The sequence below is a fragment of the Vanellus vanellus genome, assembly GCF_965231255.1.
Source record: "Vanellus vanellus genome assembly, chromosome: 1".
Taxonomy (NCBI): Eukaryota; Metazoa; Chordata; class Aves; order Charadriiformes; family Charadriidae; genus Vanellus; species Vanellus vanellus.
In genome coordinates this window covers 207,248,446-207,276,028 of record NC_138905.1, presented here as the reverse complement: position 1 = coordinate 207,276,028, position 27,583 = coordinate 207,248,446, and the positions used below count along the sequence as shown (strand labels likewise).

Genomic DNA, 27,583 nt, shown 5'->3' with positions numbered 1-27,583 from the left:
CTCAAAACAGCTGCAGAGGTGGGTTCAGCATCAAACACACTGATAGCTGGGTTTTAATTGGCTTCACCTGTCCAAACATATGGGTGATGGCACTGGAGGCAGAACTTGACACCTTCACTTACATAGAGAGGAAAGAGCCTGGCTTGACTTTCAGGGTGGTAAGAAAGCTTTTTGAGCAAGGCTGAGAATTAAAGTTTTATTTGTAAAGAGAAATTTTGTGCCCTTAAAATAGGATGCCTCAAAAAACTCATTCTTTAATACATTAAATTTATGCTCCTTTCCTCTACTTGGAGCAACGTTGAATCTGATTCCTAAAAGCAGCTGCTTCAAAGTGGCTAGAGCTTCCAGTGTACACACTACACGTCAATTTTTTTAAGTTTAAGAAAAACCTAAATAGTCGTGGCTGTCTGTGGATTGTTGGGTTTGAATTTATAGAAAATGGGGAGTGTATTTAATCAACCATCTGAAATGTAATGATTCTTTTGCTGGATATTCCAAGATATCTTCATGACCTAACCTGAGGACCTAGAAGTAATCGGGGTCTGATGCCTATAAATAAGCTTTTATATATTCTGTAAGATTTTAAATATGTCTCTGCTGCAATACTGCTCAGGAGCTGGAAGGTGCTACGAATCTGAATCCTGATTAGTTGGCTCCATTTCAGTCTTCATTAAGAGGGTGTGACCTGTGGGTTCCAGTTGATTAAATCCAGGGATGGGGCAAGTAAACATCTTAAGAAATAACTTTTTCCAGACCAGTATGCATTTGTTTATATTCTTTTTTTTTCCCTTTTGATTTTTTTGCGAAGGGGGGGACCATATGCTGAAAGTTTTGTTTTGAGTTTTCCAGAAAGAAATCAGATGTGATAGAACGCTAGATTTTCAGGCTGCTCAAACAAGTAGAACTTCTGAGTGTTTTTGACTGTCTCCATAGAAATTCTTTCCTCCCCCACCACGTTCTTTCATATTTAGTTTCCATAACCAGTGCGCTATTGTGAAGGAGGGGAAATGCAGAGTAACTGCAGGGAAGCCAGCCAATCACTCCGGCATCGGAGCAGACTCCAGGGCTTGTGGAGCTAACCTCTGTGACCTTCACAAGGGGCCTCTCCGAGGAGAGCCATTTTTCCTGCCTTGTAATGGTAAAGAAAAAACTTGGCAACTCCTTTGATCAGCAAAGCAAAAACAAGGAGAGCAAGGAGCAAATGGGCAGCTTTGTGCACAAAACTACTAAGTCAGTGTTGGCTTTCTCTGTGCCGAGAACAGCATTACCACCTTACATAGCATACATGCACATTTCTGCAGCGTCTTGAGATATTTGTTGCATAGTTTTAGAAAATCCTTCTGTTCAAAACTAAAGGAAAATCTTGATTGTTACCGGTTACGGCGAAGTGAAAGTGTTCCATCTAATAACTTGCAGTGGGAGAGAGAGGGAACTTTTCCTTTCTCTTTTTTTTTTTTTTTTGGGGGGGGGGGGCAAGATTTTCAAAAGAAAAGAAGGAATTGCACAACACTTTCAAAAATAATTCTAGCATCAAAAAGTGGACATTTGTATGCAGCTGGCATATATTTTTTGCTGTAAAACTTGTTGCTTTGCAGCTTTTGATGATGTTTTCTGTTTCTTAGTTGACGCCTACAATGCATTTCAGCTGCTTAATAGAAGGAACTGTGGTTTTGCTTTGCAAGTGTGTGAAGTTTTATTTTGACTTGTACAGATTTAAAACCAAACAAAATCTGTTCTTATATTGGGAAAATTTTATATCAGCTTTTATCTTCTCCTTTATTATGTTCTTACTGTTCTTCAGCTGCTGATTTTCAAATGCAGCTGTATGCTTCTGTTTTGCAGTTCCTAGTCTCTCTGATAAGTTGTGTTCCTCCTCTGTGATAGTTTTCTGCTCAACAAATTGAGTTAATTCTTCCACCTGAGCTGAAGTGCTCTGTATTCTTCTCAGCCTGAGAGTAGGAGAGGGTTCATAGTGTTTTTACTCAATACTTCTTTCCATTCCAGTGAGAGTCTGCCTCACAGTTTAATCTCCCAGACCAATATATTTCTGTCCAGTGAACTCAACAGTTTGTTCATTCTCGGGAAGAATTCTTTCTGTGGTTTGTAAACTTGCAGATTTCAACCTCCTTCCTTGGCTACTTCAGCTTTTCTTCATGATGCTTGGCTCCTTAGGAAATGTTGATATTACCGCATTGCCAGATTCCTTTGCAAGTCATGTTTCTTCTTTTAGACTTCCACTATTCACTTTCTTTTGATGTTTCATCCTTTCCTTTGCCACTCCCTAATTAATCACCCCCAGTACTGTGTTGAAGTGGTTCACAGTGTTTTTTGTCTTTCTTACATGACTGAAAATAAATAGTCAGCTCCACGGTAATGGAGTGAGATAACCAGGTTTTCAGATCTGCATTGTTTTGGAGTGTAGTGCTTTTCAATTTTATGAAAGTGAAGAAATTTAAATGATTTTCATTGTCCTACAAAATAGCTACAGGTTTTCAGTAACAAAACAGTTTAGTAGATCCTTGCATGGCTCTGGATAGGAGGCAAATTAATTTCCCATGGACATGATTTATTTTCGTGTAAGCTGGTCCTCAGCAGCTTCCTCCTGCAGGACATCTGTAACTCCAACATCTACAGTAATTTCCAGATAAGATACATGGTATCTGATGAAGATACCCCGGAAATTGATTGGCTTGAAGTCTGTCATCACCAATGAATTTCTAAGTAAATTGTAGCAGAGTGACTCCATCTGCAGATTCATTTTTCTAGTGCCTACCAATAGCATGATGCGGTCTCACTGCAGTTACTGTATTTAAGGGACAAAGCCAACATCTGCCTACTACCTCCTTTGCTGATTGCATTGAGGAAATCAGCAGAGCGTCTCCTGGCCTGCTCTGTGAGCAGGAGGAGTGTGCCTCCAGGCCCTCTTCCTCCTCTCTCTCCTGTGGAAGCAGTGTTGGCAGCAGCAGCAGCTTCCAGCCCGCTCTGTGCGTGCTCCAGCACAGGAGGTGGTATTTGGCTGCGGGGATGATGCTTGCTGTCCAAGCAGCTGTTCCCTGTAGTAGAGGAGGTGAGTTACCAGACAGACTGCTAGATTGCAGGACTGCTGCAGTCAAGGTCCATTTAGTTAGTCAAGGAAGACTGCAATCCTGAAGAGCCCAGAATATAAGTAGTCAAGTCAGAGATGAGGGGAAAAGGGAGCACAAAGAAATGGAGACTCTGAAATAGAGCCGCTCAACTCCAGGGCCTTGTCCACTTTCTCAGTTTCATACTGGATATTTTGTCCATCTTCTGCAGCATATTCTTTGCCCTTGTTATGCTGTTACATTTTGTCCTTCTTGATATACATGACAGTGCAAGTATGTTTCTTCTTGTAGAGAAGAATATGATTTGTAACAGTCCTTTTCAGTTCTCATTTGAACATAAATATTTTGTAACAATTTTTTGAAGAAACAGATATTTTTTTTTAAATATATTTAAAGGATAACAAGGAATCAGAGAAGAGTGACTAGAAGGTATAATGTGGCGATTTATAGAACTAGAGTCACAGTATCTAGAAATAGATTTCTTTCTTTTTAACGTACAGTTTACTTTTAAGAGGTTTTGAGATAAATTTAAAACTATGACCTTTGTAGTGATATAAAGTGATTGTAGAATAAATTTTAAAGGTAATCCTAAACAGTGCATGTTTGCTACTGAACTTTGAGTGATAAATTCTGGAAGGAAGTTGCAGGGTAAGTACCTGGAACTATAAAGTGTTAAACCACAGCTCAGAAAGCATAAGACAAGTGAATGTTTACTTTTTTTGTTTATTCAAGCCTCTCAGTTCAAAACTAAGAAACTGAGAGTTGAAGAGCAGAGTGGCTTGTTTCCTTCTTCTGTAATTCTGAATCCAAAATTGATTACGTCAAAAATTACGTCAGTTTTAAAAAGCTTTCAGTATATGGTGACTAGAAGCAGTTGATTCAGATCGCTAAGTACAGATCAGACACTTTATGAGAATGTTGAAAATTACTGGAGCAGGGCAGACCAAGAGATTATATTAGCTCAGTGTTAGGTTTTAGCAGGCTAATTGTGGATGACTATGAAGGAATATTAATTAAAAAAGATATTGGGGGTTTCATTCTCTCGATATATCTTCCCTTTTTTTGCCTGCAGGTACTGGTTTATATCTTCTGATCTGAAGATTACAATCTAGATTACTGAGTTTAAAGGGCAAGGGTGGATATATTCTGAAATTTGCGGTGACAGTGAGTCCCTGTGATGGAGCAATTGTTTTAATCGTGTGTTCATTTGCAGTTCATGCAGCTTGTCCTGGCAGGTGTATGTCAGGTAGACTATATAAAGGCTTGCATTGTGAGAAGTTGATGTGGAATTGGGATGAATATCGTTCCGTTAACTCTGTTCTCAAATTTGCTGCTTAAAATTCAGAAAAGTTGTTACTCAGCTGTGTACATATTGGCACTTCTGAGATCAGAAGCGGTATATCTTCCAAACACAGGTTATGAAACAAATGCCTTTTGTCTCCAGAATTTTATATGCTAGCTACTGAAGGAGCCAAACCCAAACAAATAGAAAAAGCCTAAACAACCTTCAGAGCTTGTGCTTACAATTGTGTTTGAAGGATTTAAAACAATTTTGGCTGCCTGGTTGGTGGGAAAAGTAGCCCTGTAGAATGGTGATAAGATGACTTTTGCCTGTAGAAAACCTGTCTTCTATAAGAGATTAAAGGAGCTCTGTTTGTCCAAGAGTTCAAAGTGACTTAATACTGATTGAAAAAAAGCTTCTTCACCATCAAGGGAATTTCTAAAACATTAATTTTGCAGGCGAAAAAGGAAAGGCTGGAAGTTTATAATGGTGTCATTTGGAACTGAAAGGGAGTGGAGGAAAGGGATGGGTCGCGGGGAAGTGCTGACTAATGGTCAGCAAACAGTGTAAGGGAGTTCTTGTGTTAAGTGCTGGCCTCACTTCGTAAAAGGAAAATAAACCCCATACTGTTCAAGCATAAAGTTTGGGTTGGGGAAGTCTCAAAGGTGGACTGTTAGAAAGTGGGGAGGGACTATCCTGGAAGGAGAGCTTGATTATAATGATGTTTTTAGCCATTAAAAAAGACACACAAATAACTTCTGGTGTGACCTGTATTCTGATCTTTTATGTGGGTAGGAAGTATTCGTATCGTTATTGTGTTAGAGAGGCCTGTTACTGGTGAGCATGATTTTTAAATGCTAGATGTGTATTTTATGAGTGCATATGTTTTAAAAATGTATACCAATAAGTAAATATGTTTTTCCCCCTTCTCCCACTGCAGCAACACCAATCACCCTCACCCTGCAATGGTTGAATCCTGATTTTGATAAGTAGTAGATGAAGACTGTCCTGAGTAATGTGCTCTAGGCAATCCTGCTTTAGCAGGAGAGTTGGACTAGATGATCTCTAGAGGTCCCTTCCAACTCTGATGATTCTGTGATTCTGTGAAGACTGCAGGGATTCTAAATTTGGAATTAACTTACGCTAATTTAGGGGATAATTTTAAGTTGTTTAGAATTTATTGGAACTTCTACTCTTATTATGAATCTCCTGCTGAAATTTAGTGAAAGTTGGAGAACTGTGATTTTTATTTTATTTTTTTTTAAATCTAAGGGTAGGCTCGAACAGTTTCTAAACTGTTTATTGATAAAACATGGTAGCTGCTAATTTTGGCAAAGACTAAACTGTTACATATCTCTAGATAAAATTTGTACTTTAAGAACAGTTAGTAATTTAAGTAATGTGCTTTTAAACAGTCCTCTGTCTAACACATTTTATAATCACTATATTTAATTCCCTCTATACCAAAAAGATACTCAAAAGCAAATCAAATTACTGCAAATCAAAAACATTGGTATCTATTGTGTTGATTTAATGGAATAAATTAAAAGTTAAGACGTCTTTAAATAATACATGCGTCTTTTGTTTCTAGAAAGACTATAGAATTTGGTTTGCTCCTCGTGATTTTACTGTCTTAGTTTCTCTGTTCCCCAAATTCTTGATAATAAAACAAAATAGAAGTGAAGGTTTCCATTTGGTAACTTCTGAAACTTGTAATGAAATTTGAGTTCAAAATTAATTTTACTTTACATTACTTATTAACAACGGGCTTCTGAAATACTTTTTAGACTGATGATCTTTAAACTCTTTGACTGGTGAAGGGAAATACAGAACCTTGAAAATCCTTAGGCTGAAAACATTGTTTTAGTTCACTTTTAAAAGTAAATATAATAGCTATTATATTTAAGTATACTATACATTTAATTATTACAGCTATCGTTTTAAATTATGTGATTTAAGTAGTTTAATCTCTTCTCATGGTTTTATTCTGTATTGTTTTTGCCACCTTAGGTTAAATGGGTAAATAAAAATAACTTTTTAAAGTATAGCCTTCAGACAGTGAGTTGTATCTGTTGCTTCTGCAGCATTGCAGCTTGGGAAATCCGTCTCTGGGGAGCTGAAGCGTGGGGGATGAAAAAGAATAATTTGCTGGCGAGAAATAGTATGCAAGATAGCCTAGAGTTGGCTGCTCACAAATTGGTAGCTCACAAGTACTGACTCAGGCAGCAACATGCTGTTGGAAGATTTTTGTCTTTGTTTTATGTGGCAATCTCCAAAGTCTTCAGGGATGTGAATAATTGCCTCTAAACTCAGCAGCATGTAGTGTTTGTCTGAACTGTAAAAGTAAAAAGCTGTCCCTGAGACACGGTCATAAGGAAGAGACAGAAAGGGATGAAAAAAAAAATGTAATACAGGAAGTGGAAGTGGAAAAGGGGGGGGGGTAGAGGACAATAGCATAAAAACTCATAAGTATAGAGAAAGGAAATAGAGGAGTTGTTTTGTGGTTTTTTGGTGGTGGTGGTTTTTTGTTTTGCTTTTTTTTTTTTTTTTTTTTTTGCGCTGAGCTGCAGTCTCAAATGAGGGAAAAGATTGTCCATAAGACTTTTTGTATAACTAAAACTGAGAACAGCTAAACAGCCAATCTGATCGAAGGTGTGAAGTCTCAGTTCGAAGCATATGTTAAAAATAGTTGTCAATATTAATGATTTTAATGGCAAGACAAACAGATTCACGTATTGTTTGTAGCAGAAAGCTTTGCATTCATTTCCAGTAGGTCCTACCTAATGGTTTATTAGTCATCTCATCCTGTCAAGGCCATCTGGGAGTGATCATTGTCTGAACACTCAAGCAACCAGTTTGAACTGCCCTCAGAGACTTCCTACTTAGAGCAATAAGGAAACAACCTAAAGAATCTTTTTATCTTAATATTTTGTTTTCCTTGGTGGTGGTTAGCCTCAGGGTTATTCAACAAGATTGCTAGGAACCCCCTTTAGATACTAAGGCAGCTGGCTATAGCAGCTTTTATTGCAGCATGCTGAGGCAAGCCTCTCTGACTTGAAAACCTTCAGGCAACCAAAAATAGGGTATATAGAAGGGGGTGTAAAATTGCCTGGCTCCTGTTCATGCAGAGAGGCATTTGATTTCTCTCTTGTTTTCTTTGTCTCCTTTTAAGAGCTAACTAGGGAGAGAGAAATGAGATAGAATCTTGGAGATAAAAGGACAACAAAGTAATAATGTATTCTGTGGCCCATCACTTCTGAAAATCATCTGCCCTTCTCTTAATAATGTGAAAGTTAGTGTTTGTGTAATCTTGTCCTTAGTGGCACAGAAGACAAAATGGTCACATCTTAAAAAAGGGCTTATCTGTGTTTGCTAAGCAGAGGCATAGGAGGGTATCTGTAAAGTTAAATGAATCCAATAATTTCACTTGAAATAGCAGCCGAGACAGTTCTTCCTTTAGATTTGCCCTCCTCGGTGATACATCTTTATCTCTTTCATTTAAAATTAAGGACAGAAAGAAGGATGAATTCTGAGTATGCTGAGTGACTTAGCTACGGGAAGCAAAACTCTTACCATTGGGGGCAGGATGGAGAGAAGGGGGAGGTTTTCTTTAAATGTAGCCTTTCTTTCTGCTGTGGAACTGAGAGGGCAAGTTTACAATTAAATAAATCTGGTGATACAGAATGTGATCACAGCATTTAGTCCTTTATGGAGCTTGGGAAAGGGTTGAACTGGTACAAGGAATGTAAGAGCAAGGCCTTTTTGTCTTTGTTTCTGTATTACTGCAGTTTCTTATAGTTTTCAAAGTAATGGAAAGAGCCTTGGAAATGAATATGCCCTCATACTATTTTTTTTTTTTTTTTTCTTTTTCCTGAAACTCAGAAAATGGTCGTCTTTCATTTGGGAAATCCACACAGGAATTCAAGAATCGTATTTTTGTGACTCAATTTAAAATACCTCTAAGCGTTGTGATCACGGAATCACGGAATTTTCGGAGTTGGAAGGGACCTCTAGAGATCATCTAGTCCAACTCCCCTGCCAAAGCAGGATTGCCTACAGCACATTACTCAGGACTGCATCCAGGCGGGTCTTGAAAATCTCCAGAGAAGGGGACTCCACAACCTCCCTGGGCAGCCTGTGCCAGTGCTCTGTCACCCTCACCGTCAAGAAGTTTTTCCGTGTATTTGAATGGAACTTCTGTGTTCTAACTTGTGCCCATTGCCCCTCGTCCTGTCACTGGGAACCACTGAAAAGAGCCTGGTTCCATCCTCCTTCAACCCGCCCTTTAGATACTTGTACGCCATAATAAGGTCTCCCCTCAGCCTTCTCTTCTCCAGGCTAAAGAGTCCCAGCTCTCTCAGCCTTTCCTCATAAGGGAGGTGCTCCAAGCCCTTAATCATCTTAGTTGCTCTTCGCTGGACTCGCTCCAGCAGTTCCCTGTCCCTCTTGAACTGGGGAGCCCAAAACAGGACACAGTATTCCAGTTGTGGCCTCCCCAGTGCAGAGTAGAGGGGGAGAATGACCTCCCTCGACCTACTGGCCACACTCTTCCCTATGCAGCCCAGGATTCCATTGGCCTTTTTGGCAACGCTGCTGGGCCATGGATAATTTACTGTCTACCAGGACCCCCAGATCCTTCTCCTCTGAGCTACTTCCCAGCAGGTCCGCCCCTAACCTATACTGGTGCCTAGTGATACTAGCCTTGTTTTTCTAGATGAGGCCCTTGAGTGATACTAGCCTTGTTTTTCTAGATGAGGCCCTTGAGTGCAGGGTGAGGAGAGACAGGAGGAAAAGGAATCATAAAAGCAAAAATAAGCGTGTTATTACTTCAGTTTTTGCTTTGACAAATGGCAGTTGTTTCAAGAGTATATTATAATGAAAGTGGTGCCACCACGGCAAACCTTGGAACATCATGTCATGCCTTCATCTTTTCTGTTAGTCATGCATGTATGGTTAGACTGCCTACTGCCCACCGTCCAGTTTAGCATTATTCACTGAAGTGAGGACCTTTCTGTGAGTGCTTTCCCAAGGATAGTGCTGTTCTGCAACTCCAAACCAGCAAGATGTTTATAATCAGAACAGTAAGCTTAGTGTAAAGTCCTCAGTGTATGTATCATGCACTGTGTGCATGCAGGCCAGGGCCAATGAAGGCTGCCTTTGAATACCTTAATGTTAAATACTGTATTTTGTGTATCTGTAAAATTTCTGTTTCGTGTATCAGTGTCCACAGCTTTATGGGCCATGCTTTCAGGAATTTCTGGTAGCTCTTAGCATCTTGCAAGCTGCAACTACTTTAGAAATAAATTCCAGAGGGATTTGTAGAAGAACTTGCCTGACTCTTAGTGACCGTGTGCAAAATCTGTTTCTGCACCAATTAGACTTCTGTTGGAGACATTTAAGGCATTTAAGTTCCCTTTACCGCTTTGTTCTAGTTCAGATTCAAACCATTAATTTGGTGAATGAATTTCTGCTGCTTAGGATTAAGAAGCATAGTATATATGGTTCTATTTCATAGAATTATAGAATGGTTTAGGTTGGAAAGGACCTTGAAGATCATCAAGTTCCAACCCCCCTGACATAGGCAGGGACACCTCCCACTAGACCAGGTTGCCGAAGTCTATGTCCAGCCTGGCCTTGAACACCTCCAGGGATGGGGCCTCAACAACCTCTCTGGGCAACCTGTTCCAGTGCCTTACCACCTTCAAAGTGAAAAACTTCTTCCTAATGCTTAATCTGAACCTGCCCTCTTCCAGTTTAAAGCCATTCCCCCTCATCCTATCGCTACATGCCCATGTAAAAAGTCCTTCCCCAGCTCTCCTGTAGGCCCCCTTTAGGTACTGGAAAGCTGCAAGAAGATCTCCCCGGAGCCTTCTCTTCTCCAGGCTGAACAGCCCCAACTCTTTCAGCCTCTCCTCATAGGGGAGGTGCTCTAGCCCTTGGATCTTTCTCATGGCTCTCCTCTGGACACGCTCCAGCAGGTCCATATCCTTCTTATGTTGGGGACTCCAGAGCTGGATGCAGTACTCCAGGTGGGGTCTCACGAGAGTGGAGTAGAGTGTCAGAATCACCTCCTTTGACCTGCTGGCCACACTTCTGATGCAGCCCAGGATATGGTTGGCCTTCTGGGTTGTGATCGCACACTGCTGGCTCATGTTGAGCTTCTTCTCAATCAGCACCCCCAGGTCCTTCTCAGGGCTGCTCTCCAGCCATTCCCTGCCGAGCCTGTATTTGTGCTTGGGATTGCCCTGACCCAGATGTAGGACCTTGCACTTGGCCTTGTTGAACTGCATGAGGTTGGCTTGGGCCCACCTCTGCAGCCTGTCCAGGTCCCTCTGGATGGCATCCCTCCCCTCCAGCATGTCTACCTCACCAAAGAGCTTGGTATCATCAGCAAACTTGCTGAGGGTGCACTCGACCCCACTGTCCATGTCGCCAACAAAGATGTTGAACAGTACAGGCCCCAGTACCGATCCCTGAGGAATGCCACTCATCACTGGTCTCCACTTGGACATCGAGCCCTTGACCGCAACTCTTTGAGCACGACCGTCCAGCCAGTTCTTTATCCACCGGGTGTCCATTTGTCAAATCCATGTCTCTTCAATTTAGAGACCAGGATATTGTGTGGGACAGTGTCAAACGCTTTGCACAAATCCAAGTAGATGAAATCAGTTGATCTTCCCTTCTCCACTGCCACTGTAACCCCTTCATAGAAGGCCACCAAATTTGTCAGGCATGACTTGGTGAAGCCATGCTGGCTGTCACTGATCACCTCCTTGTTTTCTATGTGCCTCAGCAGAGTTTCCAGGAGGATCTGCTCCATGATCTTGCCAGGCACAGAGGTGAGAGTGACTGTCCTGTAGTTCCCTGGGTCTTCCTTGTTTCCGTTTTTGAAAATAGGGGTTATGTTTCCCCTTTTCCAGTTGGCAGGAACCTCGCCAGACTGCCACGACTTCTCAAAGATGATGGCTAGTGGCTTAGCGACCTCATCTGCTAGCTCCCTCAGGACCCGTGGATGTATCTCATCAGGTCCCATGGACTTGTGCAGCTTCAGATTCATACTTTAATTAAGGGGCTAGAGCTCTGACAGGCTCTCTTCCCACCTGGTCAACAGGTGTTCATGCCCACCATTCTCACATATTTTGCTTGTGTTCTTTCTCAAAGTTAATGAAATCACAGCTGTGGCACAACACGATTGCACACTGAATGACTGAATGTTGATTTTTGAGGTGTGCTTTTGCAAGCTGAAAGTAGGATAGAGCTGTCTGTTGTCATACCACCAGTATGCTCTCTGTCATCATATGCCTGTGGTATGGTTTGGTGAGGACGTCATCAGTAGCATGGATGGAGTAATCCGCCTGAAGCTTTGTTTAGTTCATGTGTAAAGACCTGTCAAAGAGAAGAACGAATATGGAAAACTCAAAAATACAGCCATGTTATGTATTGCAGCAATATTCAACAACTCCTATCTATGTTTCTATTTCTTTGAGGCAATTAGGCCATGGCTGGAGACATTACTGTCCGTAAGAGACTGTCAGATTAAGAAGTCATGAGTTTTATTGCTGTGTGCTTTTATAGGTATTAGGCTGTAAAAAACCTGAAACCTAAGGAAATACTGGAAGTTGATGTGGAGAGGAGAAGTGGAAACACAGTGCTTTCTCAAGCAATGGGTAGAATATCACCTCTCAGCAGATGAGGGTTTTTATTGCTGTGACCAACAGCTTTTCCTTTTCTTGGATTTGTTATTTGCAAAAACAGTTGGAAAGTCCTTAAAGGATTTTGGGCCATTTTAAGTGTGTCTCCTTGTCTAATAGTGGTTCAAATTTAGGGAAGTGTTTATGAGGACTGAACTGGGGATAGAGATAGTTGCTAACAGAGCTGTCTCATTTCCCCTTCAGGCTTTTCTCTTTACTGTTGCTGCTTTGAATTGAAATTTGTTATATCAAACAATGTATTAATGCTACTTAAGATATAAACCTGTAACTTTGTTACACCATTTGCAAAGAAAAGTACTTCACTTCTAAGTCTGCAACACCTAATTAAAAATGGCCCATATAGCTGAAGACTTAGTTTCATGTTTTAATCTTTTCCTGTAATCCCCTGAATGGGATAGAAAAAAGGGAGCACAAAGAATGTCACAGCTTCTACCCTCAGGCAAAGCTGAATCTGCTCCGTTGTGTGTAATATCCTAAGAGCATCACCAGCCATAACCCAGAAATCTCTGCACGCAACACTCCAGTTTTGAGAGTGGTAATCAGAGCAGTTCATGCTGAGGCTGTTTCTACTCTAAACTTTTTCTTTCATCCCATGTCTACATTGAACTGTGGAAAATTCACCTGTGGGATCCCCTAGCCTATCTGCCATGTCAGACCGATCTTGGCCTTCTAGCTATTGTTGCCCTTCTTAGGAATTTGCATCTAGCCCTGTTCTTGAATTAGTAGATGCTGTCACTTTTGCAGCTGCCCTGTAGCCAGACCACCATATTTGTGATTCTCCTGTAGTGATTAGGCCTCTGCAGAAGTAGATGTTCCAGTTTCTTCTCTGCCTGCTAGAATGATATGTTGGTGGGTATCTTGCAGGTAGCCTCCATTGCCTATGCACAGGACAAGTTTATATAAAATTTGGCAAAGGGATTAATTTGAAGTTGATTTTATGTTTTTGTTTTTGTTTTTTGTTTTTTTTTTTTTTTGAGATAATTTATGGTATTTTCAAGAGCAGAAATATTCAGTTTCTCTTAGGGTCACCAGGAGAACTAACTTTCAGTATATACATCAAGTCCTGATGTACTCGTGATAGCTCTGAAATAATTATGGCATTTATTAGGAGAATCTTACTCTGGTCATGATTCATCTGATCTTTAAAGTTCTTAGATAAAAAGAAATAAAAAGGGAAAAACTTTCAGAAAGTTAGGTATTATGTGGATTGGGGAAAGCAGCTGGTTAGAAGACAAAGGAAAAATGAAAGAATAGAACCTGTAGCTCAGTCATTTAAGGTAAAGCAGAATCATAGGTGACATGCTTGTCAATGGAGCAGTTCACATTTGTAATATAATGCAAAGTTGAAATTTCACACCAAGTGAAATAATTAAGTTTAGCTTCATTTGTGCACTTACTTGTGTTACACAGAGACTTTCCTATCCATCCCCAATACAAAAAGTACACAATGCCAAGTCAACTGTTTTGGTAGGTCTGTCATGATGTGGTCAGTGGTGTGTGTTTGTGTTTTGCTTTCAATAAAATAGGATTTCCAGTGAATTGCTGCAATAGTCCCAAAAATCTGAAAACCAAAATCCAAGTTACTCATTTCAACGTCACTAGAGACTGGAAATAATTATCTCACAGATGTAAAATATAAGGCTTGTCTACATTGTAAAACACAAACATTACTTCATTGAGAGATGCTCACATAGTTTTTATGGTGATGCTTTTATACTGGAGAACAAATTGTCTTTCTAAATGTTTGTGACTATTTTTTTGAAATATCCTTTTATGAAGAGTCATGTCCAAATGCAAAGAGAAGCGATGTATGATGTATTCTGCCTTGTTTGTATTCTTTTCTGTGAAGATCAGACTTCAGTTTTTTGCTAGTGCAGAAATTTCTGCTAGTCTGATCATCTCATACATAAGCTTAAAATATCTGTTCACTGTCTTTTGCTTTTCTTCCTAATGGCACATTTCTATTACACATTTTAGTAAAATAAACAGGTCAGAAATTGCCAGATTATTATTATAATATAATTCCTGAGAAGATCCTTTCTTGTGAAAGGGAAGTTCTCATTAAAAATGATGTAGCATATGTGCACAGTATATAAGGTGGCTTTGCTAATAAAGGCAAAAAAGAGGAAGAAAGAATCATGGTTTTGTAATGACTGAGAATTCTGCTATACGAATGAAGCCCTCAACACCTTGAACAGCATTCCTACCAACGAGGACACTGTAGTTGCAATAAGTACTACAGAATATCAAAACTGAAGGCCTCTTAGATAAGCCTTTCTTGAAGGATTTAAGTAATTTTTTTGCCCTTTTTGTGTTTGTTTCTGATGTGGCTGTTGATAATGCAGTTTGTCTTTGCAGTGCAGCAACTGGAGTGCAAATGTGAAGGTGTATCACACCTTGTTCAAAGGCAAATCAGTTACCTGTTTTTAGGAATGATTTTATTTTATTAGTTTGTTAGCATCTAAAGGTTCTTTTCAATAAAAAGTGACAAATATGATTTTCTGGCTGAATGGGAGAGCTTAGGGGCTTGTGATCAGTGGCGCAGAGTCTAGTTGGAGGCCTGTAGCTAGCGGTGTTCCCCGAGGGTCAGTACTGGGTCCAGTCTTGTTCAACATATTCATCAACAATCTGGATGAGGGGACAGAGTGCATCTTCAGCAAGTTTCCTGATGACACAAAGCTGGGAGGAGTGGCTGACACACCAGAAGGCTGTGCCGCCATACAGTGTGACCTGGACAGGCTAGAGTGTTGGGCGGAGAGGAACCTAATGAAGTTAAACAAGGGCAAGTGTAGGGTCCTGCACCTCGAGGAATAACCCCATGCACCGGCACAGGTTAGGGGTTGGCCTGATAGAAAGCAGCTCTGCAGAGAGGGACCTGGGAATCCTACGAGCTGGGACTGTTTAGTTTGAGGAGGAGGAGGCTGAGAGGAGACCTCATCACTGTCTACAACTATTTGAAAGGACACTGTAGAGAGGTTGGTGCTGGTCTCTTCTCACAGGTAATTAATGACAGAACAAGTGGGAATGGCTTCAAGCTCCAACAGGGTAGGTTTAGACTGAACATTAGGAAAGAATTTTTCACAGAAAGGGTGATCAGGCATTGGAATAGACTGCCCAGGGAGGTGGTTGAGTCACCATCCCTGGATGTGTTTAAGAGATGTTTAGATGTGGTCTTGGGGGATATGGTGTAGGGGAGAACTTTGTAGAGTAGGGTAGATGGTTGGACTCTGATCCCAAGGGTCTCTTCCAATTTAGACAATTCTATGATTCTAGTGGATAGCAAGTTGACCGTGAGGCAGCAATGTGCCCTTGTAGCCAAGAAGGCCAATGGCATTCTGGGGTGCATTAAAAAGAGCATGGCCAGCAGGTCAAGGGAGGTCATCCTCCCCATCTACTCTGCTCTGGTGAGGCCACATCTGGAATACTGTGTCCAGTTCTGCGCTCTCAAGTTCAAGAAAGACAGGGAACTACTGGAGAGAGTCCAGCGGAGGGCTACCAAGATGATCAAGGGACTGGAGCATCTCTCCTGTGAGGAAAGACTGAGAGACCTGGGTCTGTTTAGCCTGGAGAAGAGAAGACTGAGTAGGGATCTCATCAATGCTTATAAATATCTAAAGGGCAGGTGCCCAGAGGATGGGGCCAGATTCTTTTCAGTGGTATCTACCAACAGGACAAGGGGCAATGAGCATGAACTGGAACACAGGAAACTCTGTCTGAGCATGAGGAAAAACTTCTTTACTTTGAGGGTGCCACCAGAGCACTGGAACAAGCTGCCCAGAGAGGTTGTAGAGTCTCCTTCTCTGAAGATACTCAAAACCCACCTGGATGCGTTTTTGTGCAGCCTGCTGTAGGTGAACCTGCTTTAGCAGGGGTGTTGGACTAGATGATGTCCAAAGGTCCCTTCCAACCCCTACCATTCTGTGATTCTGTGATTTATTTTTTTTTTTTGTCTCTGGATTTCCTGCTTCTTTTCCATTGTACTTTAAAAAAACTCAAACAACAAACCAACCAACCAACTGCCCCCCCCAATAAAAAAAAGACAAACCCAAACCACAAACTACCAACTCTTTAAAATTAGGTTAGAAATGGAATCTGACAAATCTTCTGGCATGTAATAGTGTTTAATGGTAATAAAGATTTCTTCGAATTAGAAATTCCAATTCTTACTAAGTGCAGAAATGCTCTTTGCATCCAAAAAAATAGAACATTTTTCTTCTCTTTAAAGTTGTTCTTGTCAATATGTAAATAATTAGTATATGACTGTAAATCTTGGGGCAGGTTGGGAGAGGCAGCTTGGTTCTCTTCATAATGCATAGCACTTTCAACATGCTTTTTGGTGGGGGGTGGTGTGGCTTGGAACAGTCACTCTTCTTGATTTAGCATGTTCTAGCTTTGTTTTTCTAAGACCTGTTACCACAGACCTGTATTTATGGTACAGTCTAAGTTAATTTCCTTAGTTTATGCAATATTTGTCTGTTTTAACAAGGATTTACTTCGCCTAGACATAAATGAACAATAATAGTGTCAGATAGCTAGTTGTTGGATTTGAGAATTAATTCTATGAAGTAAAACATCTTATGTTCCTTGATTGTCCTAGAGATGTTGATTTTAATTCCAAGAGTGTTTATTAATTTTATTCTGTGCACATAGTACAGAGCTGTGATTCTATTCTAGTTCGTGAGTAGGTAACTTTTAAGTTTGATAGTACTGTACTAAATATAATGGCTGATTTATATTTCATTGATTGGGTTTCATTGATTTGATATAATTTGCTGACGTTTTTAAAAAAGTTTGAGGTTGACAGTAGTCCTTTATCAAGGTGCAGCTCAGGCCATGTAAAATAGAAGATATTGAATGTAAGGTTTGGGACAGTTGTCATGTAATGCAGCTACTATGGAAAAAATCTGTTTAGTGCAGGAAAGATAATGCAGTGTTGGTGTCAAGAGTTCTTGTTATGTCCATTTAGACCTTTTCTGCACCGCTATTCAAAACGGAAGGAGAGGTCTTTACTTGTGGAGAATGCCCTGTTTCTGTACTTAAATTGATAATCAGAAATATATATTCTACTAAGTTACCCTGGTGCACATGCTGCAGATATTCAACAAAATTAAGAGCTATATTCATTCCTGTAGTAGTAGTATTTATATAAACATTTCATCCATGTAAGTGGGGGTTGCCTGCTTTGTATTCTGTAAGCTGATGAGCATGGTTTGGAAGTTGTGGAAAAGAACTGATTTGTTGGGATGTGTTTTGGGAAGTTTCTTAGTATATACTGTTCAAAAACTCAAGACATGGAGCAGGTAAGATACACGTAAAGACTGAGGTTTGAAGGAGGTTGAAGAGAAAGGTTTTGAGGGAGGGTGTGGGGGAAATGGGTGTGTAGGTCAGGAAGCACAGAGATGAGTGGGAGGTGACAAATTTTGCCTTATTGAACCAACCTTATGATTAGTATGATTTTAATGTAATCAGCTTGCTTACTTTGAGACTTTTCTTCTGTGGCTCTTCGTTCTAAGACGACTACTGGTTGGAGTATAGTTGGTAAAGTAAGGAACGTAATGTCGGTATGTTCTCAAGTGATGCTCAGCTAGGGAAAGTTGGAAGCTACTGCTGCCTAAAATAGCTATCCATGTTAACAACTCCGCATGAACATTAACTATACTCTGCGTGGTAGGCTTAAGCAGTCTTGAGGAATTGATAATGCTGTCCTTGTGCTCAGAATTGGAGGTACTTTGAAAATTGCTTCTTTCATAGTCTATTCATCTATCCCATATTCAGACATGTTTGGAGAAGCTGGTGAATGTTGCTTCGGTGTGTTCCTACAGTTAATTGCAAAAAGGGTTCTGTAATGCAGTGAGACAACTTTTTTCCTTCTGTTTTGTACTCTGCACTCAAACAGTGTACAGAAACAAAGGCTATAAAATACATACCTTAGGTAGACATTTTATAAGTTCATAGTGTTACATGGATTTTTATGGGGGTTAAATGGAAATAAATGAATGTGTAATCATGGGTGCAGTGGTGTTTTCCCAGTTTCCACTGTTCCCAGAACTGAGTTGAGCAAATATAATAAATCAGAAATAGAGGGGAGGAGTAGCACATGCTGGTACTGTAATTTAAACACATAGTCTGCAAAGCATTACTGTGCAGTGTTTTTACATCTGTATTATCTTTACCTGCTTTCACTGCTTTGCAAAATTGACCAGCAGAAAAGTGAAAAAATGTTCTCTGGTATGAAGGTTTATGTATAGTCCAGTATATATAGGGCAGTCTTTACTATGTTGTGCTCTGTTTTATCAATAAATAGGCTAAAAAGGAAGTAAGTAAGTCTTGCTGCATAGCATGTTTCTCAGTGGAGCTGAATGTTGGAAAACATACGCAACCAAAGATGCAGTGTACTTAATAGTACCTGTATTAAATGAGCTGTATCGTGGAAACTAACATGGTAGTGACACCTTCTAATTAATGCTGTAGTAACGGGGGGGTTCCTGTACGCAAGGGAAAACTGGCAGTAGTTGCCACATGCAGACAAAGTAGAACTTTGTTTACTATTGTATTTTTGTACAAATAACATTCCTACCTGTTTTGTGGTCATGCTACAGTGTGTGTAACTCTTTGACCTAGAATTGTTAGTGTACATGTTTAGAGAAAATACACATATTTTAAAACAAAACTTTTTTAAAAGCCAGTTCATGTTACCTTCTACCTTATAACAGAAAGTCCCTTCAGTGATTAGAATGTGATAAATAATTCAATATAAGTAATCTTGGTGACTACTGCTCCATTCTATGATCTTCTGAATTTGTATCTATTAATTCTCACTTCTTTGAAATGATGAAGTAGTTACAAAGCTTAGTATTTTGGGGGGAAATACCAACTTTTTGAACATCAAGTAACATGTTAAAAACATTTACCAATTCAGTGGAGCCCATTTTTATTAATTTGAATCAAGACTTTCTTTAGTAAGTTTCTAGGCATAGCAATTAGTTGCATAGGCAGGGAGAAAATAAGATTGTTTTGTTTGTCCACTTTGACCTATGATAAAGTCTTAATTTATGATTAGAGCTCTTGGATGTTGTGGTCATGCAAATAGATAAACAAAGTTTGGGATTAATTTCTCCTAATGTCAGTGTATTTGACGTAATTAACTTAGGTTCCCTTCTTGAAGGAGAAAATAGGCCTGATTCACCTTCAATACATTCCTTAAATTGATCAAACAAATTACATCCTAACAGTGCTTATTTAGGTTCGTTTCTCATTGGTTGAGATATCGGTGTCCACAAAGATGCTAGTGTTTAGGTGACCCAATCTGAACTATTTATCCCTTTAGAGTGTCTAAAATAATACAATACCAGCTCCTAAACTTGAATATGCTTTAAAGTATGAGAAACTGTGAATTAGGAACAGTTGCACAATTATTATTTAATTAATTAAATTTACAGCCTGTTAGATAGTTCAGTACAAATACACGTTGATCCACCAAGATACATAAAAACCACAATGCAAGACATGGATACAAGCAGAGGTATGAGTTGGACTACCTAGATTTGAACTGAGATCACCAGTAGAATTTGAATTGCAGCTTTAAATGTTGTGTTTTTGCTGAAGTAAATGAAAAAGGGCATTCCATGTAATCCACAAAAATGTAACTTTAGGGATTATTAATGTAAGGAAAGAATGGTACCAAGTTGATGCATTGGATTCTAATTGATAACAATACTATTTAATTATGAGTTTTAACTGATACCAGCTCTAAATGAATCGATAACAAACTTTGTCAAAGCTTGGTGTGTATTGGTAGTTTTATTTTTGTCCACATGTACTTCACGGAGCAATGTTGCTTAATGGAATCAAGATAACATTGATGCTTGTTATGAATAGCCTGCATTTGTTGTTCATTAGCAAAACATGCTAATCACATACTCAGAAGGTAAACTAATGATTCATTACACTTCTGTATTTTCATTGAATTGAATATTTTTATGAATGACAGTGCTGAATGTACTTTCCAGTTTTTACAAAACAGATAAATCTAAGCTCCCCGAAGTTTTGTAATTAGGTTCCGCAGAGGGCTACTTGAGTTATTGACAGTCCAGCTGTCCTCATCTTCTCACATGAAGCTGAAAGGCAGCTGCACATCACTTTTATATTACTGTTCTAGTGTGACTGGCTACTTAAATTACCACAGAGAGATTGTTCAGTTGTCAGTGGTGAGGGGAGTAATCCATCAAATAATCTGAGGATGTGGTCTACGCACAAAAAGTTTGGGAACTCTGATGATTACTCACTAGCCAGTTCATTACAATTCCCTGGGCAGTGGATGTGAACTCATCATGCCAAGTTACTTGACAGTGCTTGAGATTCCAGACATAACTGGCTTGGTTTGAAAGAGTCTGAAGTCACATTTAAAAATTACAAGTAACAATCAAAGGGAAAAGGAAGGGAATGTTTAGTTAAAGGGTATGACATCTAGTTATGGTACAACAGTCTAGATGATGATACTCATGTTGAGCCTTATCTCACCATTGCTCTAGCTTTGATCACTACAGCTGTTTCTTGGGAAGCTGGTGGTGGCTGGAGTAAGGGTTTCAGGATCTGACTGTTACCAGTGGTGTTGGTAACAATCCAAACAGTTCTTGCTTGGTTTTGAATGTGGCGGCTGTTGGCAGGCTTAAGCTTTTGTTAAACTTTCTGTGCTAGCAGGTCATTCATGTGAATGCATGACTGTCCTAACTCCCACTTTCTTTTTTGTCGTAGTCACATTGATCAAACAACAACATGGCAAGATCCTAGGAAGGCCATGCTTTCCCAGATGAATGTTACAGCTCCCACCAGTCCTTCCGTGCAGCAGAACATCATGAACTCGGCATCAGGTAAGCAACGTTTGGATTTATGAAAAAGATCATACAAATGAAGATACCACTTGGTATTTTAATTGGAGGGGAGGGAGTCCAAATCTCAAAAATATCCTTCTAGTTACCCTGGTTTTAGACTTTAAATTTGTTGACGCCTGATGCATCAAGCAAGAGGCTGATCCTCGAGGTAAGAGAATTTGTACAATATTTATACAGTACAGAAAGTATCCTGTACTTCTTTGGTTTGTGTTTATATTTTTTCAAATGGATGATGCAAACATTTAAAGAAGCAGAATTTTTGTCTTATTTCTTCTGACTGAAAATGCTGTTAAATTGATGAAGACCAGAATTTCCATGAAATTATTGTCTATTTACATTAAAGCTACTGGGCTTCTGCAGTGTTCTTCTGTGTCCTCTTGCTCACTTACTAGACTTGATTTACTTCCATTCATTTACATTTCCTACATTTGTTATGAACATCTCATTTTTTCTGTCTTCCCTAAAGGAATAAAGCAAACACCTGGAAAATCTTGTTTGGAAGCAGAGATGCTTTGGCTTTCCTCTTATTTTCCTATACTTTCCAAAATCCTGTATCATGATGATTATTCCTCTATCTGAGGAAGACTGGTATCTTTTCCTGGAATATAAAATTGTTTTTCAGCTAGTTGGGGGGCGGGGGGCGGCACTAGACAGTAGTAAAGTGTGCTTGTTCTTGCTGTGGAGTCTGATGTATGTTTTCAGAGCTCTCTTGTCCTGATGGTGCAGAGAGCAAGCAAATAAATTTGGTGCCATGCTAGTTTGACTGCTGCGCTCTCCCCTATGCTTTGTCATCTTCTGTCTGTTACTGAGGTTCATGTTTTATTTATTTTCTCACAGTCTGATTATATTTTGTGTTTGTCTGCTGCTCCTGTATTTCACAAAGGTTATTCTATGGTGCTGCTTTTTGTTGTCCGTTTAGACAGCTTTGCTTCATGCTGCAATTCATATGCTGCAGACAATACCAAAAGATTAACAAGCATGACCAAATGCTGCTGTTCATGATGGAGTATTAGAGGGGAAATTAATCAAACTTTTTGCTGGCTTGACCAGGAGGTTGGATTATCCTGAAACAAATTAGAGCCCTGTTTGAGTTTAGGAAGTCACAGCTCAGAGCAATTAAGGTCTCAGGCTCTGATGTGAAAATATAGTATCTGTGATTATTTTTTCTATAAATATATCCCAGGAAACCTGCAGCAATAGAGATGGCATGATTTTGCAGGAACACTTGTGAAGAACAGGGAGTAGGAGAAAGGAAAGAATTCCCTTTGTCTGTCTTGCCTTTTGGCTTATCTTATTCGCGCTAAAACTAGATGCTTGCTGTTTGACTATTGACATAAACTCTGTGTTTTAAGATAACCCCTCAAACCTTCTGTTGTACCAAGACTTAACAGGAAAAAATACTGATAGTGAAGTAGGATTCATTTTATGTACTTAGAAAGAAATAAAGGGTCCTTAGCAAAAAAAAAAAAAAAAAAACTGGTTAGTCGTAAGCGGTAAAAATTTAAGAGAATCTAGCAATCAGTACATGGGGATTATTTTTAAAAGAAAACCAAGAATTTACTTGTAATTGGCGTGTGTGAGCAAGTGATCCTGCATAGATTTTGTTGCTTTTTTGTTGTTGTTGTTTTTCCAGCAATATAGGAGAGTTGAGACATTTAAGTGGGTTGTCCTGTGACTTGAGAAAGCACTTATTTGAATACAAGTTCATTGAACATTTATTTATAATAATTTCACGGATGATACTGTATTGAATATGAACTGCAAATCTTGTAAAGTTTTTTCCCCACTGCTCCGAACTTGACAAAGTGCATGAAGAAATCAAACTTCTGTGTATAATGAGTTATGTGTTTATATGGCGTTACGTTTTTAAGCTTAAATTAGTTGAGATAGTATGATGGAACTGGCTCTTTGGATGCACATGCTTACTCTTACTTGCATTTAACAAAAGCTGTTTTGAATTAAATAATACTGAACCTGCAGTTATTGGATATGATTCCATTTCTGATACATGATTTGGCTAATCTTGATGTACTAACTTTAAATTATGACTGTATATTTGGTTTTGCTTAAGTCTCTTTTATGTCTGGTTCTGAGTTCATGGTAACTTATGCTTCCTTGGTGGCCTCATAAAGAATGAGAGAAATGGAAAAATCAAGTAACTATGTACCACTTCAGCACAGCGGAACTTAAACCTGAATGCTAACGTCATAAATATAAGACTACTTAATGTTCTAATTTGGATATTCATCCCCAAGAACTGGGAAATAAAGTTGAGACCTTTAAGACAGAAGTTTCCTGTGATGAAATATTGCTGGCAATGAAACATTCCCTTGTTCTTTGAGAGCCTTTCATGACAGATATTGGGAAAAACCAAGTGCGAGTATTGTGACAGCTGGAGGTCAGTGACTTGCAAAAAAAATGTCCAAAATGCCACAGGGGAGAATGTTTTCCTTTCTGTACTGTTCATCCTTGTATAGTTCTTAGTAATTGTAGCCCTTAATCAGGAGTTGCTGTCCAAGTTTTAGTGTATTTAATTACAGACTGACATCAGAGCTTGTGAGTAAAGTTGCTGTGGTAAAACCTAAGACAGGAGATTTTTAGGAGCTGTCTTGAAAGCCATTAGAAGCTTTAGCCGTTTAGCCAGAATTAAAATTCTAGTCATTATGTAGAATTAAGAACAGAAAAACAAACTGAAGAGGGAGAGAGAGAACAGAACTCAGAAAGCTGTCTGCTTATTGAAGATAAACTTGTTGTCATTTCTGGACAGATAGGATAAATGGAGCTCAGGGAAAATGGGAAGAAAGGAAAACTAGAAGGTGTGGTAAGGGTAAAGGAAAGTCAAGAGAGTGTTTAAAATAAAAACAGGGAAGGTGTAGTTTAGCACGAGGTTGAGATTTTTAGGTTGTTTTTCTTAAGAAATCCCACATCTTGAGGCAGCTAAGGCTGGATGAAAATCCATGTATTTTGCTGCAAGTTATGTTTCTTGAAGGAAACTAACAGGTATCTGAACCAGCTTCATCTGTTCCCAGCATGATTTTGTGAATGAGCTATTTTGAGTGTTAGCATACATCCTTTGTAGGGGGGGCATCAGAATGGGAAAAGTGAGGGTTTTTTTTCCCCTGTTTGTTTTGATTCTTTGATTATTATTTTTTGTCTCAGTCTTGCTGAACTTAGCTTGCTACGTGTAATCAACTAAAATGGCTTGGGCCGTATGTATGCAGAGAAACACAGTGCTCTTTGGATGACATTTGTTGGTTAATCTTCTGTGAAATAGGATTGCATCTTCACATCAATAAGGGAAAGAAAACAATTTCTAAATATGCAACTTGTATATAAAAATTAGTCTTGACTGTTTTGTGTGTGTTTCTAAACATTTTTCCCTAAAGGTGTTACAGGAAAAACTATGTTCTCCTGTCTTTTTTTCTTTAAAAACAAAACAAACAAACAAAACAACCAATCAAAAAAAAACCACAAACGCCAAAAAACACAGTACATTGTTCTTCTGAGGAGCCTGTCCTATGCATTTCTTATTGAGGTAAAGTTGTAAATGTGAAAGTAAACAATGCCTGTTTCTTATACAATTACAGTTGATATAACAGAGATGGGATAATAATTGTATTTGTATACTTCCATTCTTCAGATACTTGTACCTCCTGAATCATGCTTGACCGCACTGCTTGCTTCAGTCTCTTCTGCTTGCGCATAGGCATTAGATAATTAGCTCTGGAGCAGATTACCTGTCTTTGTCCTTCTTCGTCTTCCCTCTTACATTGCAGTTTTGAATTGGGCTTCCTGGTGAAAGTCTGTAGACCTAGTGTAATTCCGTTGCCTCTTAGGGTAAGGCTGCAGTGCCATGTTAAAGGATGGCAGGAAAACGGACACTTGAATTCCTAACTCTTGAGGGTTTTTTTCCCCCCTTTTGTGGGACGGGAGGGTAGGGGGGGATGTGCCAATAATTAAAATAAGTTCTAGCTCTTCTGTTAGATTCTTGCTTACTTCAGTTGCAGATTTCTCTTCTATGTCATCAGTCATACTACAAATTCTGCTTTGTGTACAGTTAACACTACATATGATCTGTCGTGAACCTGGAGTTTCGAAATATCTACATGACAGTAGTGTTTGTGTCTTTCTGCATCTCCAAAAAATGCCCCTTTTTTATGGTGTCTTGTCGTAAGTTTTACTGATTCAATGGAGTAAAGGTGGACTTTAGGTAAATCTTGTAGACTGATACAATTTTGAAAAGTTTTGGAATCACAGTGACAGTGATTGAAGGGTAAAATTTCATCTTTCACAGGGAAAGATTAGGAAGGTTCTTGGAGATCACTGTTTTTATTAGGTAAGGTGATTCCTCCTGTTGAATACAGGTGTTCCGGTTTCTAGGTTGTCCATGCATATTCTTATAATACTTACATGGATACAGATGCTCTCTAATATGCATTAACCTTGTGATAAAATATAGCTTTATTTGCATTTATTTTACAATTAAATATCAGAAACTGTAGGGACTTGCAAGATTTACCTTGTTTCCCAGCATAGCTTGAATCTGTACTACTTTTTTTTTTTGTTGTTGTTACTCTTCCTGTTGCTTTCTATCTGCCAGCAGCGAGCTCTGCTTTGCATTCAAGACTGTGTTTCATGGCAGAAATGGTATATTGAGAAAGTAAAAACTCACAAAAAATGGAGACATGAATGAAACAGACATGCACGCAGGCTTTTAAAATTACATGTATTTACATCAAGTTACAGCATTATACAAATATGTAGTAGAGAGGTATGCCTTATCAGTAGCTCTGTGAGGATGGCTTACATTTGGAAATTGGAACCTAATTTTTGGATAACCCTATCTTTAAAAGTACCACAGTAAATTATGAGTTCCCTAGAAGGGTTGTCTCTCCCTGTGCAAATAATTTCATAGAATTGTAAGCTTATGTCAATTGACCTAGGAGGTATCAAACAGAACTAGTAGGAGACCATGCCACAGGGGTTTTCTTGGTGCTAAACGTTTACAAAGGTTCAAGGGAAGACTGGAAAAGTACTTGAGAGAGATCCTTTGGGACCTAATAAGTAGACAGAATCTAGCTCAAGAAATCACCTGATGGAGGCCAAGCAACTCTGCATAACTACTAGGCTTTTTGGGTCTATTTGTATTGTATTCAGTGGTTTGTTTAAAAGCTTATAGAGTGTGACAGTCACCAAATAGGCTGCTTTTAGCAATAAGGTGTGTCTGTCGCCCCAGGCTAGGTGCCTGCGCTAAATGGACTTTTAGTTAGACCCAGCATGGCTGGTTTTGTACAACATGGGCTACAGTAACTATGGAAATTTGGGTGGTAAGGCCTGAATAGCAGCAATATAGAGCTTTTGTAACTTAAGTCACTTAAAAACATAAGCTAATGCTGGGAATTCTGTTCCTATTGAGCCTTTTGGGGGTTGGAAAGGGACATGTGATTGCACAGGAATTTTCCTAGATCCTCTGAGTAAATGTCTGCTATTCTTCACCATATTTTTCCATTTTTCCTGTTACTTGCCTCTAATACAGAGTTTGTCAGACAGCCAGTTACAAAATCAGACTTGATAGTCTTTTGGTTTCACAACTGCTCACAAAACCAAATAGGAATTACAGAAAGCATTACTAATCAATTTTTGAACTACGATTTCAACACGTAGGGATGACAGTAGAAACACAAAAGCAGTTTGCTGGCCAAGGAAGAAAGCAATGTCATGATTAATGCCAAAAGCTTCTAGAGAGAGTAGTTCTTTTTCTGCAGCCATCGATGGCACTTAGCGAGGAAGACTTGCTACAATGAGCAAGGTGAGCAGACAGACCTTTTCTGCCCTGTCCACAGCTGTGTATTTGATTTAGAAAGGGAACCTTGCCCAGGTTTGTCTCTAATAAGCTAGTACTCATCAGATCACTGACTCTAATAAGTGATATTCTTCCACCAGGTAGGTGGACTGATCAGCTCCTGGCATCCTGCTTCAAAGGCATTTTGTTCTTATTTACTACAAAGGAACATGCTGGACCAGTATACACTTTACTCCATGTTCAGCAGGACTGACACCCCAAGGCTAATTTTGTTTTTCCTAGACCCAGCTGGTTTTTTTTTTGGCTTTGCAGTTCAAAAGAGAATTTCTTGCTGAGTTTCATCTCTGAGGGATGTGTGGCTTAGAAGCACCCTGAGGAGAATGGTAGCGAGAAGGTCTGCCCACATGGCTAGGGTGTTGGCTTAGCAGTCAAGGAACATTTTTGGTTCTTCATTGGATTCTGTGGTTGGATGATGTAGGGCATGTCACTGTGCTCCTGTGCCCCAGTTTTATAAAACAGCATCTCACTGATTAACTGGCTGGTCTTTGGGTATGGTAACAAAGTACAGGGTTCTTTGCATTTGAGCTTTCAATTCTGCATTCAAGTCCTGTTACACCGTGGATAAGTTGGGATGTATGAATGTTTTGCAGCGTTGTCACTCGTTCTTGCCTGTTCTGTTCACTAGCCTCTGATAAAAGCTGAGGTACTGTTGTTACTGTATGTGGCTGTTAAAGCTTGTGAGCATTAAGGATGGGAAGGAAATGTCCAATGGTTAGATCACTGTTTTTCCTTACTCAAAAACCTGTAGCTCT

At 39.4% G+C, this 27,583-nt stretch overlaps 1 protein-coding gene across 8 annotated transcripts in view; it reads left to right on the top strand.

Annotated features, from left to right (window-relative positions):
• The window catches only part of YAP1 (Yes1 associated transcriptional regulator), a 96,828-nt gene that overhangs the window by 30,051 nt on the left and 39,194 nt on the right, over positions 1–27,583 (top strand). For all 8 annotated transcript variants that reach the window (XM_082494884.1, XM_082494887.1, XM_082494888.1 and 5 more), the window contains exon 3: positions 20,832–20,947. In XM_082494884.1, the coding sequence (XP_082351010.1) occupies positions 20,832–20,947 (116 nt within the window). The remainder of the gene's footprint in view (positions 1–20,831; positions 20,948–27,583) is intronic.